This window comes from Equus caballus, chromosome 22, assembly GCF_041296265.1.
Source record: "Equus caballus isolate H_3958 breed thoroughbred chromosome 22, TB-T2T, whole genome shotgun sequence".
Taxonomy (NCBI): Eukaryota; Metazoa; Chordata; class Mammalia; order Perissodactyla; family Equidae; genus Equus; species Equus caballus.
Window position 1 is genome coordinate 38,816,307 of NC_091705.1, and position 24,262 is coordinate 38,840,568.

The 24,262-nt window shown below is 53.4% G+C and overlaps 1 protein-coding gene across 3 annotated transcripts in view; it reads right to left on the minus strand.

The window, feature by feature from the left end:
• The window catches only part of PTGIS (prostaglandin I2 synthase), a 43,512-nt gene extending 19,466 nt beyond the window's left edge, over positions 1-24,046 (minus strand). Inside the window, exons 1-6 of one of the 3 annotated variants that reach the window (XM_070246922.1) lie at positions 23,796-24,043; positions 17,088-17,251; positions 13,714-13,837; positions 11,608-11,786; positions 9,039-9,182; positions 4,369-4,520 (exon numbers count right to left, since the gene is read on the minus strand). In XM_070246922.1, coding sequence (XP_070103023.1) covers positions 4,369-4,520; positions 9,039-9,182; positions 11,608-11,786; positions 13,714-13,743 — 505 coding nt within the window. In that variant the 5' untranslated portion in view covers positions 13,744-13,837; positions 17,088-17,251; positions 23,796-24,043. Of the gene's footprint in view, positions 1-4,368; positions 4,521-9,038; positions 9,183-11,607; positions 11,787-13,713; positions 13,838-15,543; positions 17,047-17,087; positions 17,252-23,795 lie in introns of those variants that run through there. The other 2 variants (XM_001501166.6, XM_070246923.1) reach the window with 2 other exon arrangements.
• Positions 24,047-24,262: the final 216 nt, after the last annotated feature.

Sequence of the window (24,262 nt, forward strand, 5' to 3'; positions counted from 1 at the left end):
AGTTCAGCCACCTTGAGAGGAGAAGTTGATTTCATTTCCATCCCTAATTACTTCTTTTCTTTTCTCTTTCTTTTTATTATTATTTTTTTAATGGTTTTTTTTTTTTTTTTTTGAGGAAGACTGGCTCTGAGCTAACATCCGTGCCCATCTTCCTCCACTTTATATGTGGGACGCCTACCACAGCATGGCTTGATGAGCAGTGCCATGTCCACACCTGGGATCTGAACTGGTGAACCCTGGGCCGCTGAAGTGGAATGTGCGCACTTAACCCCTGCACCACCGGGCAGGCCCCTTCCCCCTAAAGATTTCTAAGTTTAGGTTGACCAAAAACCCAAAACAAGACAAAACAAAAAAACTTGCCACGGAGAAGAGAGGGGCTTGCTGTACATATTTGGGATAACAGTATAATGTGGGCTCATGCTGTATTTTAACGTGTGGAGAAAGGTCTAGAACCCTTCTGTCTCGTAGGGAAGCCACAGCCGTATGTGACCGTCGAGCTCTTGAAATGTGGCCCGAAGTGAGGTGTGCTGAGTGAAACATGACATGGATTTCAAAGTCTGAGTGTGAGAAACAAATGTGAAGTATCTCTTCAATAATTTTCATGTTGATTGCATGCTATAGGGTTAATATTTTAGACAGACTGGGTTGAAGAAAATATATTATTAAAATTGATGTCACCTCTTTCGTTTTTAAATGTGTCTAATAGAAAATTTTAAATTACATAGGTGGCTCACATTTGATTTCTGCAGGCCGATACTGTTCTCGAAGGGTACCATCAAATTGATAACAATGGTGACCTTGGGGACAGAGTTAGAGAGAGTGTGGTCAAAAGAGAATTTCTCTTTTGTGTAATATTAGATTTTTTTTTTATGACAGGCAGAGGAGCGCAGCAAGGAGCCCACGTCCCCTCGCCTCCCAACGCCTCAGTTTTCTCACCTGTAAATTGGGATAATGAGGACCCACCATGCAGGGGCTGAATTCGTTAACATAAGCATGAAGAGGGATGCCTGGCACAGGCCGCGTAAGCATTAGCTACATTATTAAATTAAACAATGGCTGTTAGCATTATTAGTCCCAGGAGAATGTATTCACGTATTATTTCTATAATTAAGAAATAATAATAAACTGTGAAAGAAAGAGCATACAGTTTGCAGCCAGAGAGACCCAGGTTGAAATCCCAGCTCTGCTTCATCCTAGGAGGATGATCTTGGGCAAATCACTTTGTATCTCTGAGCCTCAGTTTCCCCTCTATAAAATGGGAGCAACCTGGCTCGTAGGATTCGAAAAGATTACACACAGAACACACTTGGTACTGGTAGGGGTTTGGTAAATCGTACCTGCTACATTCTTGCCATTAGCATAAGGTATTATTGACCAGCCCCAGTGTAATGACTCAATGCTGGGAGTCAGAACTGCCAGGGCCACTGGTAACGCAGCTGGAGGCAGGAGAAGCAGGTTCCAACTCCAGGCCTCCCATGCTGTGTGGGCTTGACTGAGGCCCTGTCCATCTCTGGGCCCCAGGCTTGAGTACCTCTCCAATTTTTCCTTGGAAACCCTGCTATCTCCTGGAGACCTGAGGGCACAGTCCAAAAAGGCCCCCAGTGGGGACGCGTCTTTAAAGTCTTGTGTTTTACCTTTAAAACGCATTAGATTTTTGCACTAGACTCTGAGATTCTTTCATATAAGAATGCCCTTTCTCCCAAAACAATATTCAAATAAAACAGCCCCCTCCCCGATAATCCAGGGAAATGACTGTTCTAGAAAGAAGCAGGATGCTCAGCTTGGGGCTCTAGTTAATTCTCTACTGTCCCCAACTCCCTACTGTCTGAGAAGCACCAGACTCAATGGTCTAAAGGTCTCCAAAAGGGTCGGTTTTCTTTTAAAATGTTTATATTTTTAAAAGCAGAGGAGGAATAATGCATACAAATGGTAAAAAATAATAATAATAAAAGAAAAAGAAACTCTGGCAGTTCAGATGGGCATATCATAAAACGTAAGCTTCTCTCCATCCCATTCAGCCCTCCCAGAGGCAGGAATCTACACACGTTCCCACATTGAAAAAGAACCACAACGAAGCCGCCGTTCCGCCCCCTGTTCGCGCAGTAACAGTAGATGCCGTCTCGCAGCAGCCCGTCCTGTTCTGTCTCCCTGTTGCGTGGTTTCCCTTACAGGAGTGCATGATTCATTCCATCGGTCCCTACAGTGGTTTCTAGGGTTCGCTGTTACAAGCAACGTGGCAAGGAGTACCCCTGTGTATCTGTAGACACGTGCAAGCATTTCTGCAGGATAATTCCTAGAGCGTAAGTACAGGATCAAAGGAACGCGCATTTTATGTTTCCATAGGTTCTGCCAAATCGCTCTTACAAGGAGGCTGCGCGGCTCCCCCCCGGCCCGCGGCGAGCGCTGAGGGCCGCCCTGCCCGCCGGCCTCCGGCCCCAGAGGAGAAACCTTCCCCAACATCGCCGCCTGCTGCCCGCACTGGGAAATGCAGCCGTCCTATACGCCCAGGGCTGCGCCCAGAATGCCCGAGGGTCCCCTTCTGCATCTACCCAGACAACCCAGGAGCATCTGTATGGGGAAATCACTCTTTCCTGGAGAAGCAATCGGTTCTGGGATGTGTCAGGTGATTTTTGCACGCGACTTTATCAGACCAAGTTTCCATTTTGCTGCTCTGCCACCTACGACAAGTGACTTCACCTCTCTGAGCCTCAGCCTTATCTGCAAAATGGGCATAATACCAATCTTCCAGCATTAATGGCAGGATTCAACCAGATAAGGAATTGCCTCTAAAAGGATGATAAGAGACATGAATAGGGGCCAGCCCCGTGGCCGAGTGGTTAAGTTCTCGCACTCTGCTTCGGCGGCCCAGGGTTTCGCCAGTTTGGATCCTGGGCGCAGACGTGGCACCGCTCATCAGGCCATGCTGAGGCGGCATCCCACATGCCACAACTAGAAGGACCCACAACTGGAATATATAACTACGTACTGGGGAGCTTTGAGGAGAAAAAGGAAAAATAAAATCTTTAAAAAATAAACACTCCAGTGTGTTAAAGTTTGGTAGGAAATATATATATAAATAAAGGAACTCAGTTGATGAGTTGGAGGGAGCCTGAATGAGACAATGATTAATCTGCTGTCTGGCACATAGAAAGTGCCCCTCAGGGGCCGGCCCGGTGACACAGCCATTAAGTTCACACGTTCCGCTTCGGCGGCCCGAGGTTTGCTGGTTTGGATCCCGGGTGCGGACACGGCACCGCTTGGCAAGCCATGCTGTGGTAGGCGTCCCACATATAAAGTAGAGGAAGATGGGCACAGACGTTAGCTCAGGGCCAGTCTTCCTCAGCAAAAAGAGGAGGATTGGCAGTAGTTAGCTCAGGGAGAGAGAGGGAGAAAGAGGGAGGGAGAGAGGGAGAAAGTGCTTGACAAAGAGGATTTTTCCTGCTGCCTCAGCCGGTCCTAACAGTCACCCTCTGAGAGGATCCTACTGTTCTTCCCGCTTTACAAGGGAGGTCACTGAGGCACAGAGAGACCACCTCGGGGCCAGTCAACCACCTCAAGCTGTCTGAGCCCAGAGTCTGTCCTAACCATTCCCCTCTAGAGAAAGGACCTGGGGCGAAAGAAGTCAAGTAACGTTCCCAAACCCCCAGCAAGGGAGCAGCAGGACAGGCATTCGAATCCAGGCCTTGTGACAAGTGTCTGAGACCAGGACACACGGTTTTCCTCAGCCTTCTCGGGGCACTTGTCAAACCTGCAGTTTCGCAGCCTCCCTGGAGATTCGGATGCAAATGGACCAAGATGGGGCTTGCAGACTTGTATCATTAACAAAGGCCCCAGAAGATTCTTCTCGCTGGGGACAGTGGCCGGGGACAGCACGCCCAGTGGTCCCCATGGCCTCCGCACACTGCATCTGGCAGGAAGCTCTTTACTGATCCTGAGAGCCGTCTGCAGCCGCGAAAATGGATGAGGTGCGTTTTTACAAACTGACGTGGAAACACTCTTAACGTGCAGTTCGGTGACAACCCTAATTGACAGAACAATCGTCCAGGGTGCAGTGTCTATGTTATCAAAGCACAGGGCCGATAACTAGGAGCAACGAGGGCGTGTGAGCATCGAGAGACACGGACGAGAATGGTCCCCAGACCCCACTCCAGATGGGTTGCATCAGAATTTCCACAGGAACCCCAGCTCTGGTCCGAGCCCTGCCTCCCCCACTGTGCTCTTGCATACTCCCAGTGACAGGGGTCTTACTGCCTTTCAGGGCATTAGATGTCCCTCCTCCTATGTTGCCCATGACCCTTCAGCTCAAGTGTGGACTCCCCCTCTGGGTGCCTCTGCCACCCCACCCACCAGGGCCCCCGAGGTGCTTACCCACTGACAAGGAGCCACGTGCCAGCTTGGGGAGCAGCAGGTCGAGCTGGCGGAAGGTGTGGAAGACGTCGGCTGAGTGGATGCGGTCCTGGGCCTGGCTCTCAGGGGTGCGTGGCAGTGCCTCGACTCCGTACAGAGTCAGATAGCCGGCTCTGGGGGCAGCAAACAGCAGGTCAGGGGGTCATCCTCAGACACTCCTGGCCAAACCCTCCCACGGCGCCTCCAAGCTCTGCTTCATTCATTCACCTAACGAGCACCTACTTTCCCTGCTCTATGCCTGGACCGCTCTGGGCCAGGGAGCTGGCAGTGAAAAAACAAAATGCTCAAGGTCCTTGCGGAGCAGACACGCTAGTGTGGGGACAGACAACAGACAAGAGAGACAGGAGAAGGAGTACACGTCAGCTGGCGCTCAGAGGGACGACAAACAAAGCTGGCATGCGGCTCACAGGTTAGGCTGGAAGCTGCAGAATGAGAAAGAGCCAGCGTGGGAAGAGCAGGGGGACGGGGACGAGGCAGAAGGAGCCGCCAGTGCCAACATCCTGAGCCGGGAAGGAAAGAGTGTTGAAGCGCAGCAAGGAGGCGATGAGGCTGGAGCAGAGCGAGTGAGGGGGACAGCGGGGCGAGAGGGGGCCACGGATCAGGAGAGGAGGCTCCGGGTGCAGCAGAGGGAGGCAGGGCGGGCTCCTCAGAGGAGGCAGGGTCTGGGCTGAGACCTGCAGGATGAGCAGGGGAAGCGGTAGGGGAACGGGTTAGGGCAGAGGGCACAGCCTGGGCAGAGGCCTGGAGCCAAGGGAGCAACCATGACCTGGCCAGAGAGCAGCCAGCACTGCTAGTCCAGGTGCTGGGGCTGGAGGGTGAGTGGATGGGGGCCGGAGCAGCCTGGGAGCTGGCAGGGCCAGCCACAGGGCAGGGCAGCAGGCTAGGCTGCAACGGTCAGGAGGTTGGGCTTGACCTGAAGGCCCTGGGGGTCTGAGCATGAGAGGGACAGGGCCTGGTGGGTAGGGACAGAGGGTGAGACCCGGGAGCCAGTGTGAGGCACGCCGCCCACAGGAATGCTCTCAGAGGAAGCGTTCTCACCACCAGCCACTTTGGAAGGCTCCAGAAGCCCAGCCCCACTGGCCTCAGTCCTGGGAGGGAAACCACAGACTTTCACATTTTCCACTTGGTGGGAGGGACTGGGGCCTCTGCAGGGACACCACTGAAGCCCAGATCCAGCCCCGTCCCCAGCTTCTCCTAGTCCCTGGATCTCCCAGGAAAGAGATTTTCCCAGGCAGAGGGTGGAAGCAGGAACGAGGGAGGGTGGCGGCCTGGGGGGGGGCCTGTCTAGCGCCCACTCTGTCCCTCATCCGCACAGTGCAGGCACGTGGCAGATCTCCAATAAGGCGGACAGATGGAGAGTTAGAACTTAAACCTGAGAACACTGATCTTGCGGGGAAATACGGGGACATCACGATTCCAAGCTCAGCCATCCGGGCTGCCGTCCCACCTCTCAGCACCCCACTCCCCTCCCCGCATCCAGCCTTGGATTCCCCGCCCCCCGGGGATGGAGCGCTCACAACCCGCCCGTCCACTGGGCTCGCAGGGAGCCATCCTTCCATCAGAACAGCTGAAATGAGGTCTTCCCAGCGTCTCACCCGCCGGCCCTATTGGGGCCTCGGCATCAGCCCAGAAGGAGGTCTCTCCCCTTCTCCTCGGCGTGTGAGGCCCCGGGTCCCGCTCCTCCAGACTAACGCCCTCAGTTTCCCGGCAGCAGAAGCCGTAAAGGTGCAGCCCACGGGCAGCATTCAGCCCACAGATGTGTTTTGTTTGGTCAATAGAGTTCTCGTCAAAACAAACTGAACACGTATTTAAACATCTGGGGAAATTCACGCAAAATCTGGATTTCCCCCTTATCTCATGTTGAAAAAGGAGAGAATCTGGCCACCAGGAGCCCAGTCCCGCCTGGCAGCCCCGGGCGGGAGTGGAGTCACGGCCGCCCCTCCTAGAGGGGACGAGCTGGCAGGATCTGACGTCCTCCCCTCCCCTCCCCCACTGCGGTCCCCCTGACACTGCAGCTGAACACCTGTCCCCATCAGTCATCCCACTCGCGCTGGCTTCATTCTTAAAGCAGAAAACCATTTTCTAGTACATATATTTCTACCAAAGACAGGCAATGAAAAGAAAACCAAAAAGGCCACGCGGTTTCACACTGTGGCAGTGAAGGCCCTTCCCACGGCACCTCCTCATCAAAGCAACACAGCACACGGCTGGGGACAGACGTGAATAACTACATGTGTAAATACACGCATGACCTATAGGTGGCGACAGGAGCCATAAGGGAACATAAAGCTGGACCCGGGCTGGGTAAGCAGAGAGGTCCGTCATAGTAAATGGGGGGTCAGGAAGGCCTCCCTGAGGAGTGACACTCGAGATGAGACTTGAATAAAGTGAGGCAGGAGCCACAAGACATGTAGGGAACAGCATTCTCAGGTAAGGGAACAGAAACTGCAAAGGCCTCAAGGTGGGGGCACACCTGGCCTGTTCAAGGGACAGCCAGGAGGCCGCTGAGATGGCGGGGAGAGAGCAAGGGGAACACTGGGAGGGATGAGGGCAGGAGGGGCGGGGGCAGATCGTGCAGGATGCTGTAAGCCAGGGTTAGAACTTCGGACGTGACTCTGAGTGACGCAGGGGCCCGCATAGCACAGGTGGCAGGTTTAAGCGGTGGCATCTCACAGTCTGGGGCCGTGTGAAGCTGCACCTCCACGTCAGTGTCCCTGTCATCCACCTCGCCCGTTCCCTTCCTATTAGAGGGTCTGCGGATGGTGACGACAAGGCCCAAGCCTGCTGATCCAGGAGGCAGGAGCTCCAGCCGAGGCCTCGGGCCCTGAGGACACGGGGTCCAATTACATCTGACCCTGAACTGCGCCTGCCGTTACCGTGGGCCTACACAGACCCAGCTGCCACCACGTTGTCCCCACCTCCCCTGGTGCCACAGCTTCCTCCCTGACTTCTTGGCCCGCACAAGGACACGGGGCGGCAGGAGCCAGGAGCCCTGGAGGTGGCCTGCTGGGAACCTGCTGGGAGGTCTCTCCCTGGACCTCGGTCTCCCCATCATACAATGACGGTGCACCAGGCCACCATCGCCCAGACCACCAACAGCCTTGATGGTGTCTGCACCGCTTCAGGCGAAATGGGGAAAAGGTGGCCCTGGTACACAGCGAGGGTCGGCACACAGCCATCCCTGCCACGCCCCCAGCTCCGGGACTCCGGGCGATGACCCGGACTCTCCTGGCCTCAGTTTTCTCCTCTGTCAAATGGGGTTTGTAAATTTCCAGCCCCCCAGAGCTGTTGTGAGGATGGAATGCATTAACACACATTGAGCCTGCATGCGCGCACATGCGCATGTGTCATAAATGTACCTGTGGGCCCATACGTGTCGGTGAATGCCTGTCCTTTATGCTGGAACTCTGTCCCTCCAAATTCTTGGAGCGGTTGAAACGGCCTTTCCTTTACGGGATGCTGGTCAGTTAACGGCACCACCAAAAGTCACTGAGCTGTCCCGGCTCCTGCTCCCCCTGGCCCCATCACCCAGTCAATCCTGCAGCAGGTCCTGTCAACTCTGGCCCCAAAGCTACCCCAATTCTCGCCATCTCCCATGTCATCCCCCGGGTCCAGGCCACGGTCCTCTCTGACCTGGGCAACTACAACCACCTCCACCGAGTCCTCTGGCTTCTCCCTCATTGCCACACACCGACCTTCTGGCAGCCAAAGAGACCTCTTAAAACTCTGAGTTCAACCATGCCACAGGCTTGTTAAACGGCCAAAGTCACTTGTCTTACTTAGAAAAAATTCCAAAGGCTTCCTTGGCCTTGCAGCTCTGTGAGACCTGGTTCGCCAATTTCTCTGCCCTCATCTCCTCCCTACCCGGCCTTGGTCATCAGGCTCCAGCCACACTGGCCTCTTGCCAAGCTTCTTCCTACCTCCGGGCCTTTGCACTTGCTGTTCCCTTTGCCCAGAATCTTGGCATGGTGGGCATCTTATGGTCAGGTCTGCACTCTGAGGCCAGAACCTCCGAGAGGCCCCCCTTTTCAGTCGGCTAAAAGAGCCCCCAGTGCTGTCACCCCATCTACGGATCTCCGTCATCGCATTTGTCACTCTCTGACAGAATCGGCTTTATTTCTCGGTTTATTATCTGTCTCCCCCAGTAGTGTCAGCTCTGTGAGTTTTGGGACTTCATCTGTCTTGTCCCTGCTGTGTTCCCAGTGCCTGGGACAGTGTCCGGCACTGCTGAAGGAGGGAACATCGGTAGTGCAGTTTTAACAGATGTTTACAAGGGCTGATAAAAAGCTCAAGTCCTGGGCTGGTCTCCCACACAGTCTGTCTTCCTGGGCTGTGCAGTTCCGAGGGCTGGAGGCCACAGGACAAGACGGTCTCTGAGGCCCTACTCTCCTACTCCCTCCCTGGGTGACTGGACAGGCCCCTTTCTTGGCCGGAGTCTCCTTTATAACTCAGAGGCTGAGCCAGCTGAACACCTGGGGCCCCAGATGCAAAATGTCATCTTACAGTCTTGGCTTTCAGTGTCCCAAACTGCTTCCCCCCAGAGCTCCCCTGGTTCCTCTGCCACTATCAGTGGCTGAACCAGGTCCGGAGGCCGGGCTCCATGCAGGAGAGGGGGAGCCGCACACGCTCACCTGAGCATGAAGCTGTAGGAGAAATCGAGGAGCCCCATCTCCTGCCAGCCACTGCCCGCTTCTGTGGTGTCGCCCAGCAGGACGGTGCAGAGGTTGGTATACATGGCTTCCGTGAGCGCCTGGAGGTCTCTGTGGAGGAGAGTCCTGGGGCGAGGAGCACAGGAGTGAGAGAGCAGCCTCCCCAGGGAAACAGACGCACACAGGCCAGGGGCCTCCCTCCCGAACCCCAGGCTCCCAGGGCTCCAGTTCCTCAGGGCAATGGGGGCCTTTGGAAGACCAGCTTAAACAAAATGATATTATTATTACTAGCATCGTTAACAACGACGATAGTTACCATTTATTGTCCTGAGTGCAATAATCTCTTTCATCTTTTGACAATCATTACTATTATGATACCTATTTTAAGGATGGAAAAACTCAGAGACAGACAGAAAAGTGACTTTCCCAAGGTCACCCAGCCAGTAAGTGATACAGCTGGGACAGAAACGCTGACCTGCCTCACTCCAGAGTCTGAACTCTTCACCCTCATAGTCTGTCCCTCCTCGGGGCACACAAGCTTGGACAAGGAGCCCCCAGACTTCTAGAAGAGAGGAACCAAGAGACCAACCCTTTCTCCTGGAGATCCAAACTTAGGGAGACCTGTTTGGAGAGTTAAAGTGTCCCCTGACCGAAGACTGCTACTAAGACACGACCCCAAGTGAGCGGGATGTGAGGAATAAGGGATTCTGGCCTGTGACCTGGTCGCATCGTGTGCCCAGGAGTCTGAGAAAACCAGACCCGGGAGAACGTGGCTGAAAGGAGAAGCCCCCTCTGTGCTGAGCCTCCGCAACACAGAATCAACGTTGAGCCATGGCTGAGGGCACGATTAGAAGCCCAGAAGGTGGGACCTTGTATCAAAGGTTAAGGCCCCTCCGCACCCTGCCAGGGATCTAGACCAGAAGGGGCCACTGCAGCCGGCGCGCAGAGTCCGCGGGGCGGGCAGAGCCGGCGCTCCACAGCGACGCCGTGTGGCAGCAGGTGTACGGAACAGGTGCTCCTGCTCTCTGCCGCCGCCTGCTGTTTGCAAGGAGGATGGGCCCCTCCGGACTGAGCGAGCGCCCGGGTTCTTGGATAATTCAAGAGGGGAAAGCGTCCAGAGCGGTTCCGTGAACTCCCAGGGAATAAAAGCGGTCGGATGTTCAAGCTGGAACATCGTTGGAAACACAACAGACAGGACCCATGGGAGATCACGTGTGTAAAGGGCTTATTAGGCACCCGGCACATTGTAAATCCTCGATAAATGGGAGCAGACCTAGAGATTGACTGCGATCCAGCTGTTCCCCTGACCCCACTCCAAGCGCTAGTCCTTGATGGAGACAGGAGTCCTCAACAGATGTGGCAGCCATGCCCAGAAGACATCATGCCGGCTTCTGAGAAATTCCCAGAAACCCTTAGGGTAGACCCGGAGGAAACTGGCGTCCTCTCTGGGTGGGGCATAGGATGCAGTGAACTGTGGAGTCTTGTTGCTAATGGGACCCAGGACATCAGGCTCAGAAGCACTCCTAGCAGCCGTCCCACAAAGCCAAGGTCAGACGGGGCCCCACGTCATCAATGTCCACCTCACACTTGGGCTTTCCTAGCGCTGGCCGTCCTGTGGAACCTGCCTCTAGATGCTTTTCCTGACCGCAGGAGGTGACTTCCTGGAGACAGATCCAGAGAATTAGCTGTGGAGGCTGCAGACCTGGGTTCAAATCCCAGCTCTGCCACTTACTAGCGGTCGGCCTTGGGTAAGCCACCTCACTTCCCTGAGCCTGTTTCCTCATCTGTGAAATAGGGGTAAAAATGCCTACCTCCTGAGACTACTGCACACATATGGAAGTGTGCCTATCAAACCCCTGGCATGGGGTAGGTGTCTTCAATGGTGGCTGGCATCATTCTGCACCCCAGCCTCTAGGACGGTGGCCAGTGTGAATAGGTCATCTGATGTTTGCTGAATTCACGCAGAGTAAGTGTGCTCATATGTCCTCTGGTTGACGTGATTATTCCTCATGTTTCAGGACCTGCACCACTTCCTAGCTGTGTGACCTAAGACAAGTCACTGCTCTTCTCTGAGCCCGTGTCCTCATCTATAAAGTGGGGCTATAACTTACTGGCCCTCCAGCACCGTCGTGAAGACTAATGAGATCATGCATGATGCCTGGAACAGAGTATGGACTCGAAAATGATAATCACCCCACTCAGCTCTCTTCATTTTATAGACGTGGAACAGAGGCTCAGGAGGGGGAGTGACTCGTCCAAAGCCACAAAGCTGAGAAGTGGTGGAGCCGGGATTTGAAGCCAGATCAGGCTGACCCAAACCCTGGTCTCTTTCTACGAAAATCAAAGCTTCCTCCTCAGAAGGCTAGAGTTCTTCTTCGGCCCATTCCTTTAGGTTGTTTTTTGTTTTGTTTTTGTTTGTTTATTCAAAACAAATGTCTTTACTGGACACCTGTTGTGGAGAGAAGCCCGACCCACACAGGACTCGGGCTATGCAGGTAGACTCAGGCCCCCGACCCTGGCCCACCCACAGGTACCGTCTCCAGCCACTCACGGTTTCATCTTGGCCTTTTCGTCGCTGGGGTTGTAATGCGGAAGCTGCACGTCGAAAATCCTCTCCATGAGGAAGACAGCATAGGCGTGGAAGTCCAGCTTGCTGCGAGGCTCCCACACCACCGTCTCGTAGGAATGTGGGTCCAGGAGGACAGTGACGTACCTGCCCCCGACCAGCACCTGGGGGAGGCGGGGATGCAGCGAGGAGGAGCGTCAGGAATAACAGTAGACCTCAGTGTCAAGGGCTTACCCCGTGCCAGGCACTGGCCCCACCAGCACTCAACGGACAATGTTCTCCATACCCCTCACGACTACCCCGTGAGGTAGGGACCATCATCCACCCATTTATAGCTGCACAGTGAGGCTTAGAGAAGGTACCTAATGTGCCCCAGATCACACAGCTGAGAAGTGGCAGAGCTAGGACTGGAATTCAGCACGTCACTCTTAAGCACCTGCCATGGTTATCTTGGTTACTGTCATATATTCAGCAGCCAGGAGAGAGTCTGCCCGCAGTAGGCAGCAGGTGGATGTTGTGTGCATCACAGGTGGATGGACTGGATGATTGGATGGATGGATGGATGGATGGAAGGATGGATGGAAGGATAGATGGAAGGATGTTGGTAGATAACTGCTGCTGGATAGATTATAGATGGGTGGGTGGGTGGATGGATGGATAAGTGGATGGAAGGAAGGACGGATGAATGGACAGATGGACGGATAGATGGATGGACTGATAAACAATGGGTGTTGCTGGGTAAATGCTAGTGGACGTGCAAGCGATGCCCACTTCTCTGGGAGGCTGAGCTCGGTATGTAACATGCTCCCCAAGAAGGGAAGGCAGCGGCTCTGGAGAGCTGCAATCCTGCGGTTAACAAGGGTAAGGGTGTCTGCCCTCAAATGTCTGTGGAAGGGGCCACATAATTCTACCCACCGCCTTGGCCTTATTTTCAAAGTGTGGTCTATGAGTCACATAAATCAAACTCTCTTATAAAATAGAAGCCAATATTCAAGGAAAAAATGCTTTTGGATGGATTGTTAGATGGTTGGATAAATGGAAGGATAGATCAGTGAAGGTATGTTGGATGGAGAGATGAATGGATGGGCAGCTAGAGGTTGGCTGGAAACTAAATGTTTGGATGAATGTTGGGTACATGGATGGCAGGATGCTGAGTGGATATTGGGTAAATAGATTGGAGGATTAATGTTGGGTGGAAGGAAGTTGGAAGGATACGTGGAAGATGGATGGATGGGTGGTGGTTTGAATAGATGTTGAAAGGATAGATGGCTGGAGATATAAATAGATGTATATCAAGTGGATAGACACCAGATACTGAATGGATAGATAACTGAACATTGGGTGGATAGTGGCAGATGGATGGAAAGGTGAGTAGGTAAACAGAAGAACAGAAGTCGGTGAAAATTGAATATATGTCAAAACCAGAAGGACCTACAACTTGAATATACAACTATGTACTGGGGGGCTTTGGGGAGAAGAAGAAGAAGAAAAAAAAGATTGGCAACAGATGTTAGCTCAGGTGCCAATCTTTAAAAAAATTTTGAATATATGGATGAAAGTTGGATGGATGTTAGGTACATGCAAAGAAGAATTCTGGATAAATTTGGCTAGACAGAGAGATAGATACTGGATAAATGGCTAGATAGACAGATGTTGGATAGGTAGATGAAAAGATGGATGAATGAGCGGATAGATGGAAGTTTGATGGAATGGAATATATGAATGAATGTTGTGTAGATATTAGGATGGAAGGATGCTGCTTAGATATTGGGTAGATAGGCAGAAAGATAGATGTTAGATGGATGGATGTTGGATAGATGGAAGTTAAGTGAATGGATAGGGGTCAGCTGGATGGATGTACAAATATTGGATAGATATTGAATGACGGCACAGTTCAATGTTGGGAAGATGCTAGAGGGATAATGAAGAGGCGGATGTTAGATAAGCGTTGGGTGTATAGTGGGATAGACATATGGATGGACCACTGGATGTTGCATGGGCAGGTTAGCGTATAGAAGAACGTAGAAGGAATCAGTATGACAGGCCCAGCTGCTCATTCCTTCCCTCCCAAGAGGCACAAGAGGCACTTACAGTAAAGATATCACCATGCTTCTCCTTCATCCTAGTGAGGAAGCTGGCAGCATCTTTTCCAAACTCCAAGGCATAGCCCAACCAGGGGATACTGCCCAGGTCCAGGGGAGGCTCGCCAGGTCGCCTGCAGAAGCCACAGCACGGATCACACTTGAGGAAGCAGGGAAGAGGAGAAGGGTGCAGGGCATGGGGTGTGGTTTTAAATGGAGCGGGCAGGGCTGGCTTCCCTGAGGAGACATTTGAGCAAAGACCTGAAGGTAGTGAGGGACGGAGCCACATGGAGATCTGGAAGAAGAGCCTCTGGGCAGAGGAACACAAGTGCAAAGGCCCTGAGGTTGGAACATGCCTGGTGTGTTCAAAGAACAGTAAGGAGGCCAGCGTGGCTGGACTGGAGGGAGCAAGAAGTAGTGGAAGTTGAGGCCAGAGCAGTAATGGGAGCCAGACCGTGAAGGGCCTTGTGGGCAGCTGCGAGGACTTGAGCTTTTTCTCTGAGTGAGGTGGGAGCCAGGGGAGAGTTTGGAGCAGAGAATGGGCATGATTTGGCTTAGGGGCTTCCAGGATCAATGGATTATAGGGGGTTGAGAGCAGAAGCTTGGGGACCAGTTGATGTTGGTACATATTCCAGAGTCTAATCGAGATGGTCATCTCTCTGTGGGCGAGAGAGCCTTCCAGAATCCAGTAGTATAGACAGAGTTCTCTGTCTGAACCAAGCTGGACCAGGGTTTTGGTCGTCTCGCCCTCCCTGTCGTGCCCACGGAGAAAAGATGAGACTGGAGAGCAGGGCTGAGTGGCAGAAGGTGGAGGAAGGACTGGCCTTGTTCCTGACCCCTGACCGCCCCTCTCCAGCTCAGAATCTGACGTATCTCAGGGGACCAGAGGCCAGGCCCATGGCCTGTGGGGATGTCCCAGGGGTACATGCCAGTTCACCAGGGGGTGAAGGTTGCATGTGTGATATTCAAGCTCAGAATCATCTGTGAGAGCAGAGGGATGTCTCTGAGAACATCGTAACTATTTATAGCTCACCGCGGTAGACATAATTCTACGATGACCCACATTCTTATATAATCCCCTCCCACTGAGTCGGGGATAAATGGTACAGTTGACTTTAAGAAAGAATGATTGGGGCCGGCTTGGTGGTGCAGTGGTTAAGTTCGCACGTTCCGCTTTGGTGGTCTGGGGTTCACTGGTTCGGATCCCGGGTGGGGACATGGCACCACTTAGCACACCATGCTGTGGTAGGCATCCCACATATGATGCAGAGGAAGATGGGCATGGATGTTAGCTCAGGGCCAGTCTTCCTCAGCAAAAAAGAGGAGGATTGGCAGCAGTTAGCTCAGGGTTAATCTTCCTCAAAAAAAAAAAAGAAAGAATGATTTTCCTTAGTGGGCCTGACCTAATCAGGTGGGGACAGGGCTTACAAGAGACAAGGCAAAAGAGACTGAAAGCATGAGAAAGATTTGACATAAGGGAAATTCTCTGTTGCTGGCTTTGAAGATGGAAGGGGCCACATGGCAAGGAATGCAGACGGCCTCTGGGAGCTACAAGTGGACCTTGACTGACAGCAAGCAAGCAAACAGGGACCACAGTCCTACAATCCCAAGGAGCTGTCTTCAGCCAGATTCTTCCCCGGAGGCTCCTGATAGGAAGGCAGTCTGGCTGGGACCTTGATTTCAGCCTTATAAGACTGAACAGGGAACCCGGCCGCACTGTGCTGGACTTCGGACCTACCAAACTGTAGGCCAATAAGTGGGTGCTTTTCTAAGCTGCTAAGTGTGTGGTAATTTGTTACACAAGAAGTAGCTAACACACTCAGGCTTACACTGCACTTACCCCAGGCCCTGCCCTTGGCCAAGCGCCGAAGATATGAATGTCTCATCGCATCCTCTGAGGGAGGGATGGTCACTAAGGAGAGCTACAGCACGTGCACAAAGTGGGCCTCACAACACTGAAGAGCCGGTGCTCGTGGTGGACCCCGTGGAGGGCCCGAAACCCAGGCTAGGACCCCTGTTTCAGTCTTAGAATTATCAGAACCACAGGGATGCAGGAAGCTCGCTGTCTGCCGAATGCGTGAGTGAGTGACTCGTTGCCTCTCTCCTCACTGCGGACTCAGTCACTCCTTCACCAGATATTAACTCTGAAGAGGTCAGCTCTGGGCGCTGGAGAGACAGCACCACGCAGGACAGCAAGGCGCCCGACCGCGTGGGCCTTCCCTGCTAATAAGGGCAGAAGGTCAAGAAACAAAAAAGCAAAATCACTGCCGAGAGTGAGAAGCGTGAGGAAGAAAGTCAAGGAGATACAACTCGACAACGAAAAGACAAGTAACCCGATTCAAAAACTCAGGAAGGATTCGAAGGGACAGTCCTCCAAAGAAGAAATACAAATGGCCAGTAGGAACATGAAAAGATGCTCAACATCATTAGCCACGGGGGGAGGTGCAAATCAAAACGACAATGCCCTACGGCGTCACACCGCCTGAGACGGCCGCAGTGAAAAAAGCAAAAGAAGTGCTGGTGAGGGCGTGGGGAAACTGGAATCCTCGTGCGTGTCTGCTGCGAACGTAAAATGGTGCAGCTGCCGTGGGAACTGGTCTGGCAGGCCCCTGAAAGGTTAAAGAGTTACCACACAGCCCAGCGATATGCCCCAAAACACTGCAAACATATGTTCATATGTTCATGCATAAACTCGTACGCTATTGTTTACGGTCATATTATTATCCATAACAGCCAAAAAGTGGAACCAACCCAAATGTGCATTGGCTGAGGAACGGACAGACAAATGTGGCAGGTCCACGGCCTGGAACATTACTCAGCCATAAAAAGGCACGCAGCACTGATTCACACTATGGTGTGGAAGAATCTCAGGACCGTTACGCTACGGGAAAGAAGCGGACACAAAAGCCACATATTGCATGATTCCATTTCTGTGGAATGTCCAGAAAAGGCGAGTCCACAGAGACACACAGGAGATTAGTCGTTTCCAGGGGCTGAGGGGAGGGGCAATGGAGAGAGACTGCTGACGGGCACGGGGTTTACTTTGGGGGTGATGAGAACATTCTGGAGTTGGATGGTGCTGATGGCACACAACCCTGTGAATATACGAAAACCCACCGAATTGTATACTTTAAAAGAGTGAATTTTATAGTATGTGAATTACATTTCAGTAAAGAAAAAAAGAAGGGTGATAGGAGAGAGCGAGGCGCCTAGTTTAGAGAAGGCGGTCAGCGAGGGCCTCCCCGCAGAGCTGCCATGTGAGCGAAGACCGGAGGATGAGAAGGGAGTACAGTGGAAGAGTGTTACAGACAGAGGGAACAGCAGGTGCAAAGGCCCCAGAGAGGGAGCACATCTGATGAGGTTTTCAAGACAGCAGGAGCATACGTGGTCAGAGTGCAGAGTGTGGGGGTGAGGGGTAGGAGATGACCCCTGGACCTCGAGGGTCTGAAGGCCAAGGAGAGAGTCTGGCTTTGACGCCAAGTGCAACGTGGGTCCTCTGGAAGGTTAGGAGCCGGAGGAGGGAAGCGATGCAATCACGCTTTTGAAGGCTGCAACAGAGAAGGAGACGGGGGAGGTGTGTCAGGAGACTTCCAGTACCTTCCGGAGAACCGCAGTGGTGGGAGCGGAGGCGCGTCCCCAGTGAGCCAGGCTTGGCATCCGACCCCTCCACTTCCAGGACGGGGGGCTATGGTGCCAGCCCCTGTAGTCCAGGGGACTGCTTCCCCTCCCCCTCCACCCCCCTCCACCACAGCCTCCTGCTCCCTCCGTCTGGCTGTCCCCAACATAGCCCAAAGGGTGGAACAGGTGGTGGACAGAAAGACTGACCAGATTTACGGGCTGGGGTTTGAGAAAGATGGGAGCAGAACCAGAGATGAGGTTTGAGGGCATCGGGAGGCGCCTTCCCAACCACCCCCCACCCCGCTCTCTGCCCGCCCTCCCCTGCCTCTGGGCCCGTCATGGCGGAGAACCGCGAAGTGGCAGCTCTGGGGCACCAGGGGGGCGCCAGGGCCCTTCCTCTCCCCTCATCTCTTTGTGAGCCGCTGGCCGGAGGCAGCTCCTCCTGAAGGCTCCATTTAAAGGAAATGTGTCCAGAGACGGAGGTTGGATCGGTGGGTACCAGAGGGGAAGGGGGCAGGGAGCAGGGCGGAAGGGGAGCCTGGGCACGTGTGTGGCGATGGAGTGTAGCCAATCTTTGGGTGGTGAACATGATGCAGTCTCCAGAGAAACCGAATACAGCGATGTACTCCTGACATTTATATCATGTTATAAAGCAGTTACCTCATAAAAAATAAATCAATTAAAAAATAAAGGAAACGTGGCATGCTGGCAGAGCACGGGGTTGGAGTACCCTGTTAGCGTGGTGCGCACCAGCCCTCTCCCGGCCCAGGTCCACCCAGAGAGACAGGACACGGGCGCAGTGACTTCTGCACAGGAGGCAGGAGGCCGTGGTGGTTATGGGCCCCAGTTCAGCCCCACACTTCCTGGCTTCAAATCCCAGCCCAGCTTCTTACTGGATGTGTGACTTTGCTTCTCCGTGCCTCAGTTTCCCCATCTGTAAAACGGGAGTGACAACACTACTGATCACACCAGGCTGTGATGAAGATGAAGGGAGGTCTGGCCAGCACCTGGCACCTGGTAGCTGGGGTGGGTCTGAGCAGCAGGACCAATAAGACTCGGGGTGCCACTTATTGAGCAGCAAGCGTACGTCAGGCCCTGTGCATTTTCCAGTGTTTCCTCGCTTGGTAATAATGCTGATACTTAATGAGCCCTGACTGTGTGATCCTATGAGGAAGGAACTATTACCATCAAGCCCATTTTACAGCAGACGAAACTGAGGCCCAGAGGGGCTGACTCACTTGCCCGAGGGCCCACCCTGGAGGAGCTGGGTTTCTAACCCATGCAGGACTGGCCGCAGAGCCCACGCTCTTGATGCTACCCTGGCCCCAAGTCACCCCAGGCGGACGTCTGCCTCCCCACTCTGCAGACGCAGAAACTGAGACACAGAGAGGTTGCAGCGACTGCACAGATGCCGGCCCGAGATTCTCCCCTCAGACATCTGTGAGCGGCTGGGTGGGGCCAGGGCTTCCTTTCCCTGCCCTTTCTCCCTGCCGAAGCTGGGGAAGCTCCCCAGCGAGCCAGGTGTTATTTCTGGCAGCCTTTTATCTGTCCCCAGAAAAGTCCTGAGGAGGCGCAGACAAAGGCAGGAAGCTGGGAGCCCAGGCGTCTGACCCGTGATGTGGTGGCTCCTCCAGCCGGGGGCCTGAAGCCCAGGCGGGCTCAGCTCACACTCCAGGGTGACTCAGCCTGCGGCCAGGAGGAGGGAGCTCTATTTTGGGGTCTGCGGTCTCCGGCCCCTCCTACGGACACTCTCACTGTTCTGAGGCACCGCCAGGCCCTGGTGGGCAGGGCTGGAGGGCTTGACCCCCTCTCCCCCAGCTCCCGCCCACACAGCTGACTGTCGCCTGCCCTTCTGCCCTTCCTGGTTCAGACATCGAGGCACCTTTGCTGATCCCCCCCTGGAGCTTTGATTCCCCTCAAGCGGGTTCCTCCAGAAACTGCCCATTCCTCGCTCACAGACACCCCCACCCCCGCCAGCTGTCCAGTCTCTCTCTCACTGGACCCTTCCCGACTCAGGGCAGAGGGTCAAGGATGGATAACAGTCCGCCTTTGGTCCTTTGAAGGGTCATGCCTTCACTGGACGGCAGTTCCATGGGGGCGGGCACTTCTTGACCCCAGCACTTAGAACAGGGCCTGGCACATGGCAGGTGCTTCACATATATGTGTCAGATGAATGAATCATGTACATACTTGGTGCTCAGTGAGTGGCACCTGCCTCCTAATGTTGCTAAAAGCATTAAGGGAGCTAACACAAATTAAGAGCCTGGCACACAGTCCACGTTCTGGATTGCCCAGAGCAGAGGCTGCATCATTTAGCTGTGCAACGTTGGTGGATTGCCCGACCTCTCTGTCCAGTGGTTTCAACTCAATTCGGGGCCTCAGGCGCCAGAAGGATTTAATCGGGGAACAGAAGGAGGTTAACCCCTTCTTTCCCCAGGGCTCACCCACAGGCTGTCTGCCATGAATGAGCATCTCCCTGATCCGCCCCTACTCCTCCCCTTTGCCTCCCGCTGTGTAGAAAAAGCAGGTGGCCAACTTGCTCTAGTTTTGTTTTCCTGTTTTTCTAGTAGACAGTTTCAGAGGATTGTCTCTCAACGTAAGAAAAATAGTAGAGCTCGTATGGTGATAAATAGAACAGCTGTGTGTTGGAGAGCAACAGGGAGTGGTGGGGACTGTGCCAAGGTTTAGAGCGGGCTCTACTACGGAGTCCCAAGCAAGTGTTGCTACATCTTCCAATCTTTCACGCGAAGCTGGGAATCTGGAGTTTTGTGTGTGGACTCCCCCAGTTCTCTCCCCTTGTACTGTGTGGTACACACCAGATCCATCGGGGGCTGAATCCAGCCACGGACCATCATTTGGTGACCTCTGGTCAGTGCACGTTGGAGTGAGACAGATTTATTTGCGCCTAGCAATTTCGTATCCTGCAAGGGACCAGATCAGCCCTTGAGCCACCAGGAACCCTAACCTAATGCCACTGTGGCCTCTGGTCCCCCCGAAAAGGGGCTTCCCTCCCAGAAGACCTCTCCCAATGCTCCCTACAGCAGCCACACAAACCCAAAGATGAAGAGAGATGCACTCAGCCTGGCGAAGTGGCTGGGGCGTGAGAGCCCGGCCGCATGAACCATCCCAGAGCAGAAAGGGAGAGAACAAGGCCAGGAAGGCGAGAAGGCTTCTGACAGCCACATGGCAGGTCATCAGCCTCGATGGCCACAGGAGTCAGACCCCTAATTCTAGCCCCAGGCCTCACCACCTCTCCCAGAAGAAAACACGCACAGCTATCAAGCTGGGCCTAAAAGTTCCTGCCCTAATTCCAGAAATTTGAATTTGGACTGGGAGCTAGAGAATGTTAAGATTTATTGTCTATAGTCTCAGGCAGGATAACAGAATTGCTATTGTCATTGTTTTCTGAAACGCATGCTGAAATGCTTCGTGGTGAGATAGTCTATCCGTAATTAAAAAAAAATGTTAACAACTGTCAATCAAGATGATGGGTACCTGGGGGCTCTCCCATTCTTTTTATTTTTCCATATCGTTGAAATTTTTCATAAGTAAAAAATTTTTAATTAAAAAAAAAACAAAAATGAAGCCAGAGGTAAAGACAGACTAAAAAGGTGGGTTTTTTGGTTTTTTTTTTTTACTGGGAAAAGCATGAATTTTGGAACCAGCTAGATGAGGAATACAATTCCTGTGTGGCTTTAAGGAGGTACGCAGGCTTTCTAAGCCCCGGCTGTAAGATGGGGGGAGGCACGTGACCTCGTCACCTCCAGCGGGGGCCGGTCAGGAGAAAGGAATGAGCTGAGGGTTTGAATCATGGTGACACGGCGTCAGCATCACCAGCTCTTTCTCTAACACCGGGTATTTGTTCTTCCTTAGGAACCTTCTGGTTGCAGCCACATCTCTCACTATCTTAACATCATGTGATCGTAAGACTTTTGAGCATTCAGATCACAAATATAATGTATGGAAAGAGTGAAAATTCACTTTTCCTGGGAATTAAAAATTCTTGCAGCCCCGATTTTTAATCCAGGCAGATCTGGGCAAGTTGCTTGGCCTCTCTGAGCCTCGGTTTTCCTCCTCTGTAAAAAGGGGGTAACAAAGTGCCCCCTGACTGAGATGAGAGAAGAAGATGAGACTAGAGCCTATACTGGGGTCCCTTTTGGGTCTCCCCAGGGTCCACGCAACTGCCCCCCAGTTGCCAGTGACCTCCACGCCCACACTTCTCCCCAGTACCCACTTGTTGACCCTCCTGAGCCACCCACAGGTATAAAAATCAACGGCTCACCCTCAAAGATAAATTAGCTCTCTGGACTGACAGCAAAAATTAGCTAAAATAATGTGCAATTGGCATTTCTTCTAACCCAGCAATTCCACTGTTACCTACGATTATCATCATCATCCCCATTTTAAAGATTGGGAAACTGAGGCAGAGAGCAGTGACTCAACTTTTTTTTTTTTTTGAGGAAGATGAGCCCCGAGCTAACTACTGCCAATCCTCCTCTTTTTGCTGAGGAAGACTGGCCCTGAGCTAACTCCATGCCCATCTTCCTCTACTTTATACGTGGGACGCCTACCACAGCATGGCTTTTCAAGCAGTGCCATGTCCGCACCCAGGATCCAAACCAGCGAACCCCCGGCCCAGGGAGAAGTGAAACGTGTGAACTTAACCACCGAGCCACCAGGCCAGCCCCTCGACTTGTTCTTATTCCCAGAGGCTGGGAATTTCTATATGCTGAGCACCCAGGTACCCCAGCCCCCAGAATCCATGTATTTTATGGCTCCCCTCACCTCCCGCAGAGAAAAGCACAGACCAGGGGGCCCCCAGGAAGACCACAGCACACTGTCTGAAACAGCAAAAACACAGAAACAACCTAAACGTCCATCCACAGGGACAGGAATAAAAGGGAGAAAAGAAACCATTTATTCATACTACGGAATACTACACAGAAGATGAAAAAGAGCCAGATCTCTATGGAGCAACATAGACGGACGTCACAACCCAAATCCGGAGTGAAAAAAGCAAATGAGCAGTCTGGAAACATCTCTGCACCGAGCTTCCAGAAAGCCCGACGACGTAGGAAGACGAATTCATTTCTTCACAGGGAAACTTACTTGTTGCCCTTCTCATTTGCTTTTTCCTTTTTTCCAGGCAAATGATTGAATTCATGGTTTTAAATTTCACCTGAGAAGGTGTCTAGTCGTTGAAGAAAAATATCATGAGCTTACTGTTTGGAAATTTAACTAAGATGTTGTTTGAAAATAAAAAGTTTCCAATAAATTTCTGGAATTTTCAGACACTCTGCTTTAAACACACACACACACATACACACACACACACACACACACACAGCCCTGTATTATCTATGTAAGAGCAATTTTAAAAACAGCTGGGGAAACTGAGGAAATATGTCAACTAAAGGCAGCGTGGCACGCTCGATTGGATTCTGGCACAGAAATAGGACATTAATGGAAAAACTGATGAAATTCAAACAAAGCCTGGAGTTTCGTTAATCCTAACAGACCAGTGCTGGTGCTTTAGTTTTGACAAACGGCCTTGATAATGCACAGTGGGTTACAGTAGATAATTAACAGTAGGGGAAACTGGCCAAGGTATCGGGAAGTCTTTGTACGACGGTTGAACTTTTCTATAAATATAAAACTAGTCTAAAATAAGAAGTGTACTTTAAAAAAATCTGGAAGGTTCCTCCCATGCTTATCAACAGGAGAGGTCCCGAATTGTCGGAAGGGTGGCTAAAAGGGCGTCAGTCTTATCTAAAACGGGATAAATATTTGTTTCAAGCCAAACGTATTCGGCTACTCCTTGTGCAATTCAAATTAATGGAAAACACGTTTCATAAAGAGAAAAAGGCCTCCTCCCTGATCGGAGGTGTATGAGTTTTACTTTTTCTCCTAAATCGCAGGTTCTCAATGGAGCAGGAAGCCGAGATGCACCCCGCGCGGGCTGTGGGGGCTCAGGGGAGTGGAGACCCCTTTGGGCCCGAGCTTCTCCACAGGCAGAGGGACAGAGCCAGCCTCCCCAGCCCCCTCACCCAGGTCAGGGATCCAGTGGAAGGCGGTTCCAGGGCTGGGAGGACGACATCCCCAGAGCGTCTGCCCTCCCCGGCCTCAACGCTCCCGTCTGCGAGACGGGGTGAGGAGCAAGGCTCCCCGCAGGGCTGCTGCGAGCAAGCAGGGCTTGCGCCCCCAGTAGCTGCCGGATCCAGGCAGAGGCCGCTTCCACCCGGGTCACAGCGAGCCTGTCCACGCACCCACTCCCCACCCGCAGACCCTCGGCCTCCCTGGAACCCCCCGCAAGTCCAGCCCTCGCGCTCCGGGCCCAGCGATGGGTGATCAGCCCCCCGGGACCTACCCAGGGGGTCCTCGCCCCTTCCCGCGCCGCCCCTCTCCACTTGGAGCCCTCTTTGCGGGGTCGGGGGCTGGCGGGCCGGGGCGGGGGCGGCGGCCGGGGACACTCACCGCGCGCGCCGACGGCTCAGCAGCAGCAGCAGCAGCAGCAGCGCGGCCAGGAGCCCGAGGAGCACAGCCCAGGACATGGCACGGCCGGCGGCGAGGATGCGGCGGCCGAGCGCGGGACTCCGCGGGGCTGGCTCCGGGGCCCACCCAGGTGCTCCCTCCGCCCCGCGGCCGCCCCTCCCCGGTCCCTCCCCGCCGGCCGGCCCGCCGAGGGCGGGGGGCGGGCCGCGGAGCCGTCCCTGGTCGGCAGAGCCCCCTCCCCTCCTCTCGGGCGGGGACAGGCCCCCACCCCCTGGGCCAGGGGGCGGGGGGGGGGGCGCGGGGAGGGGCGTTGTGGGATGGAGGCGGAGAAGGATGTAGGGGGACGGGACGGGAGATGTAGGGGAAAGGCGGGGTATGTGCAGGGAGGGAGGGATTGGGGGGGGGAGGGAGGGGGAGGGAATATCAGGGAAGAAAGGATGATGGGGAAG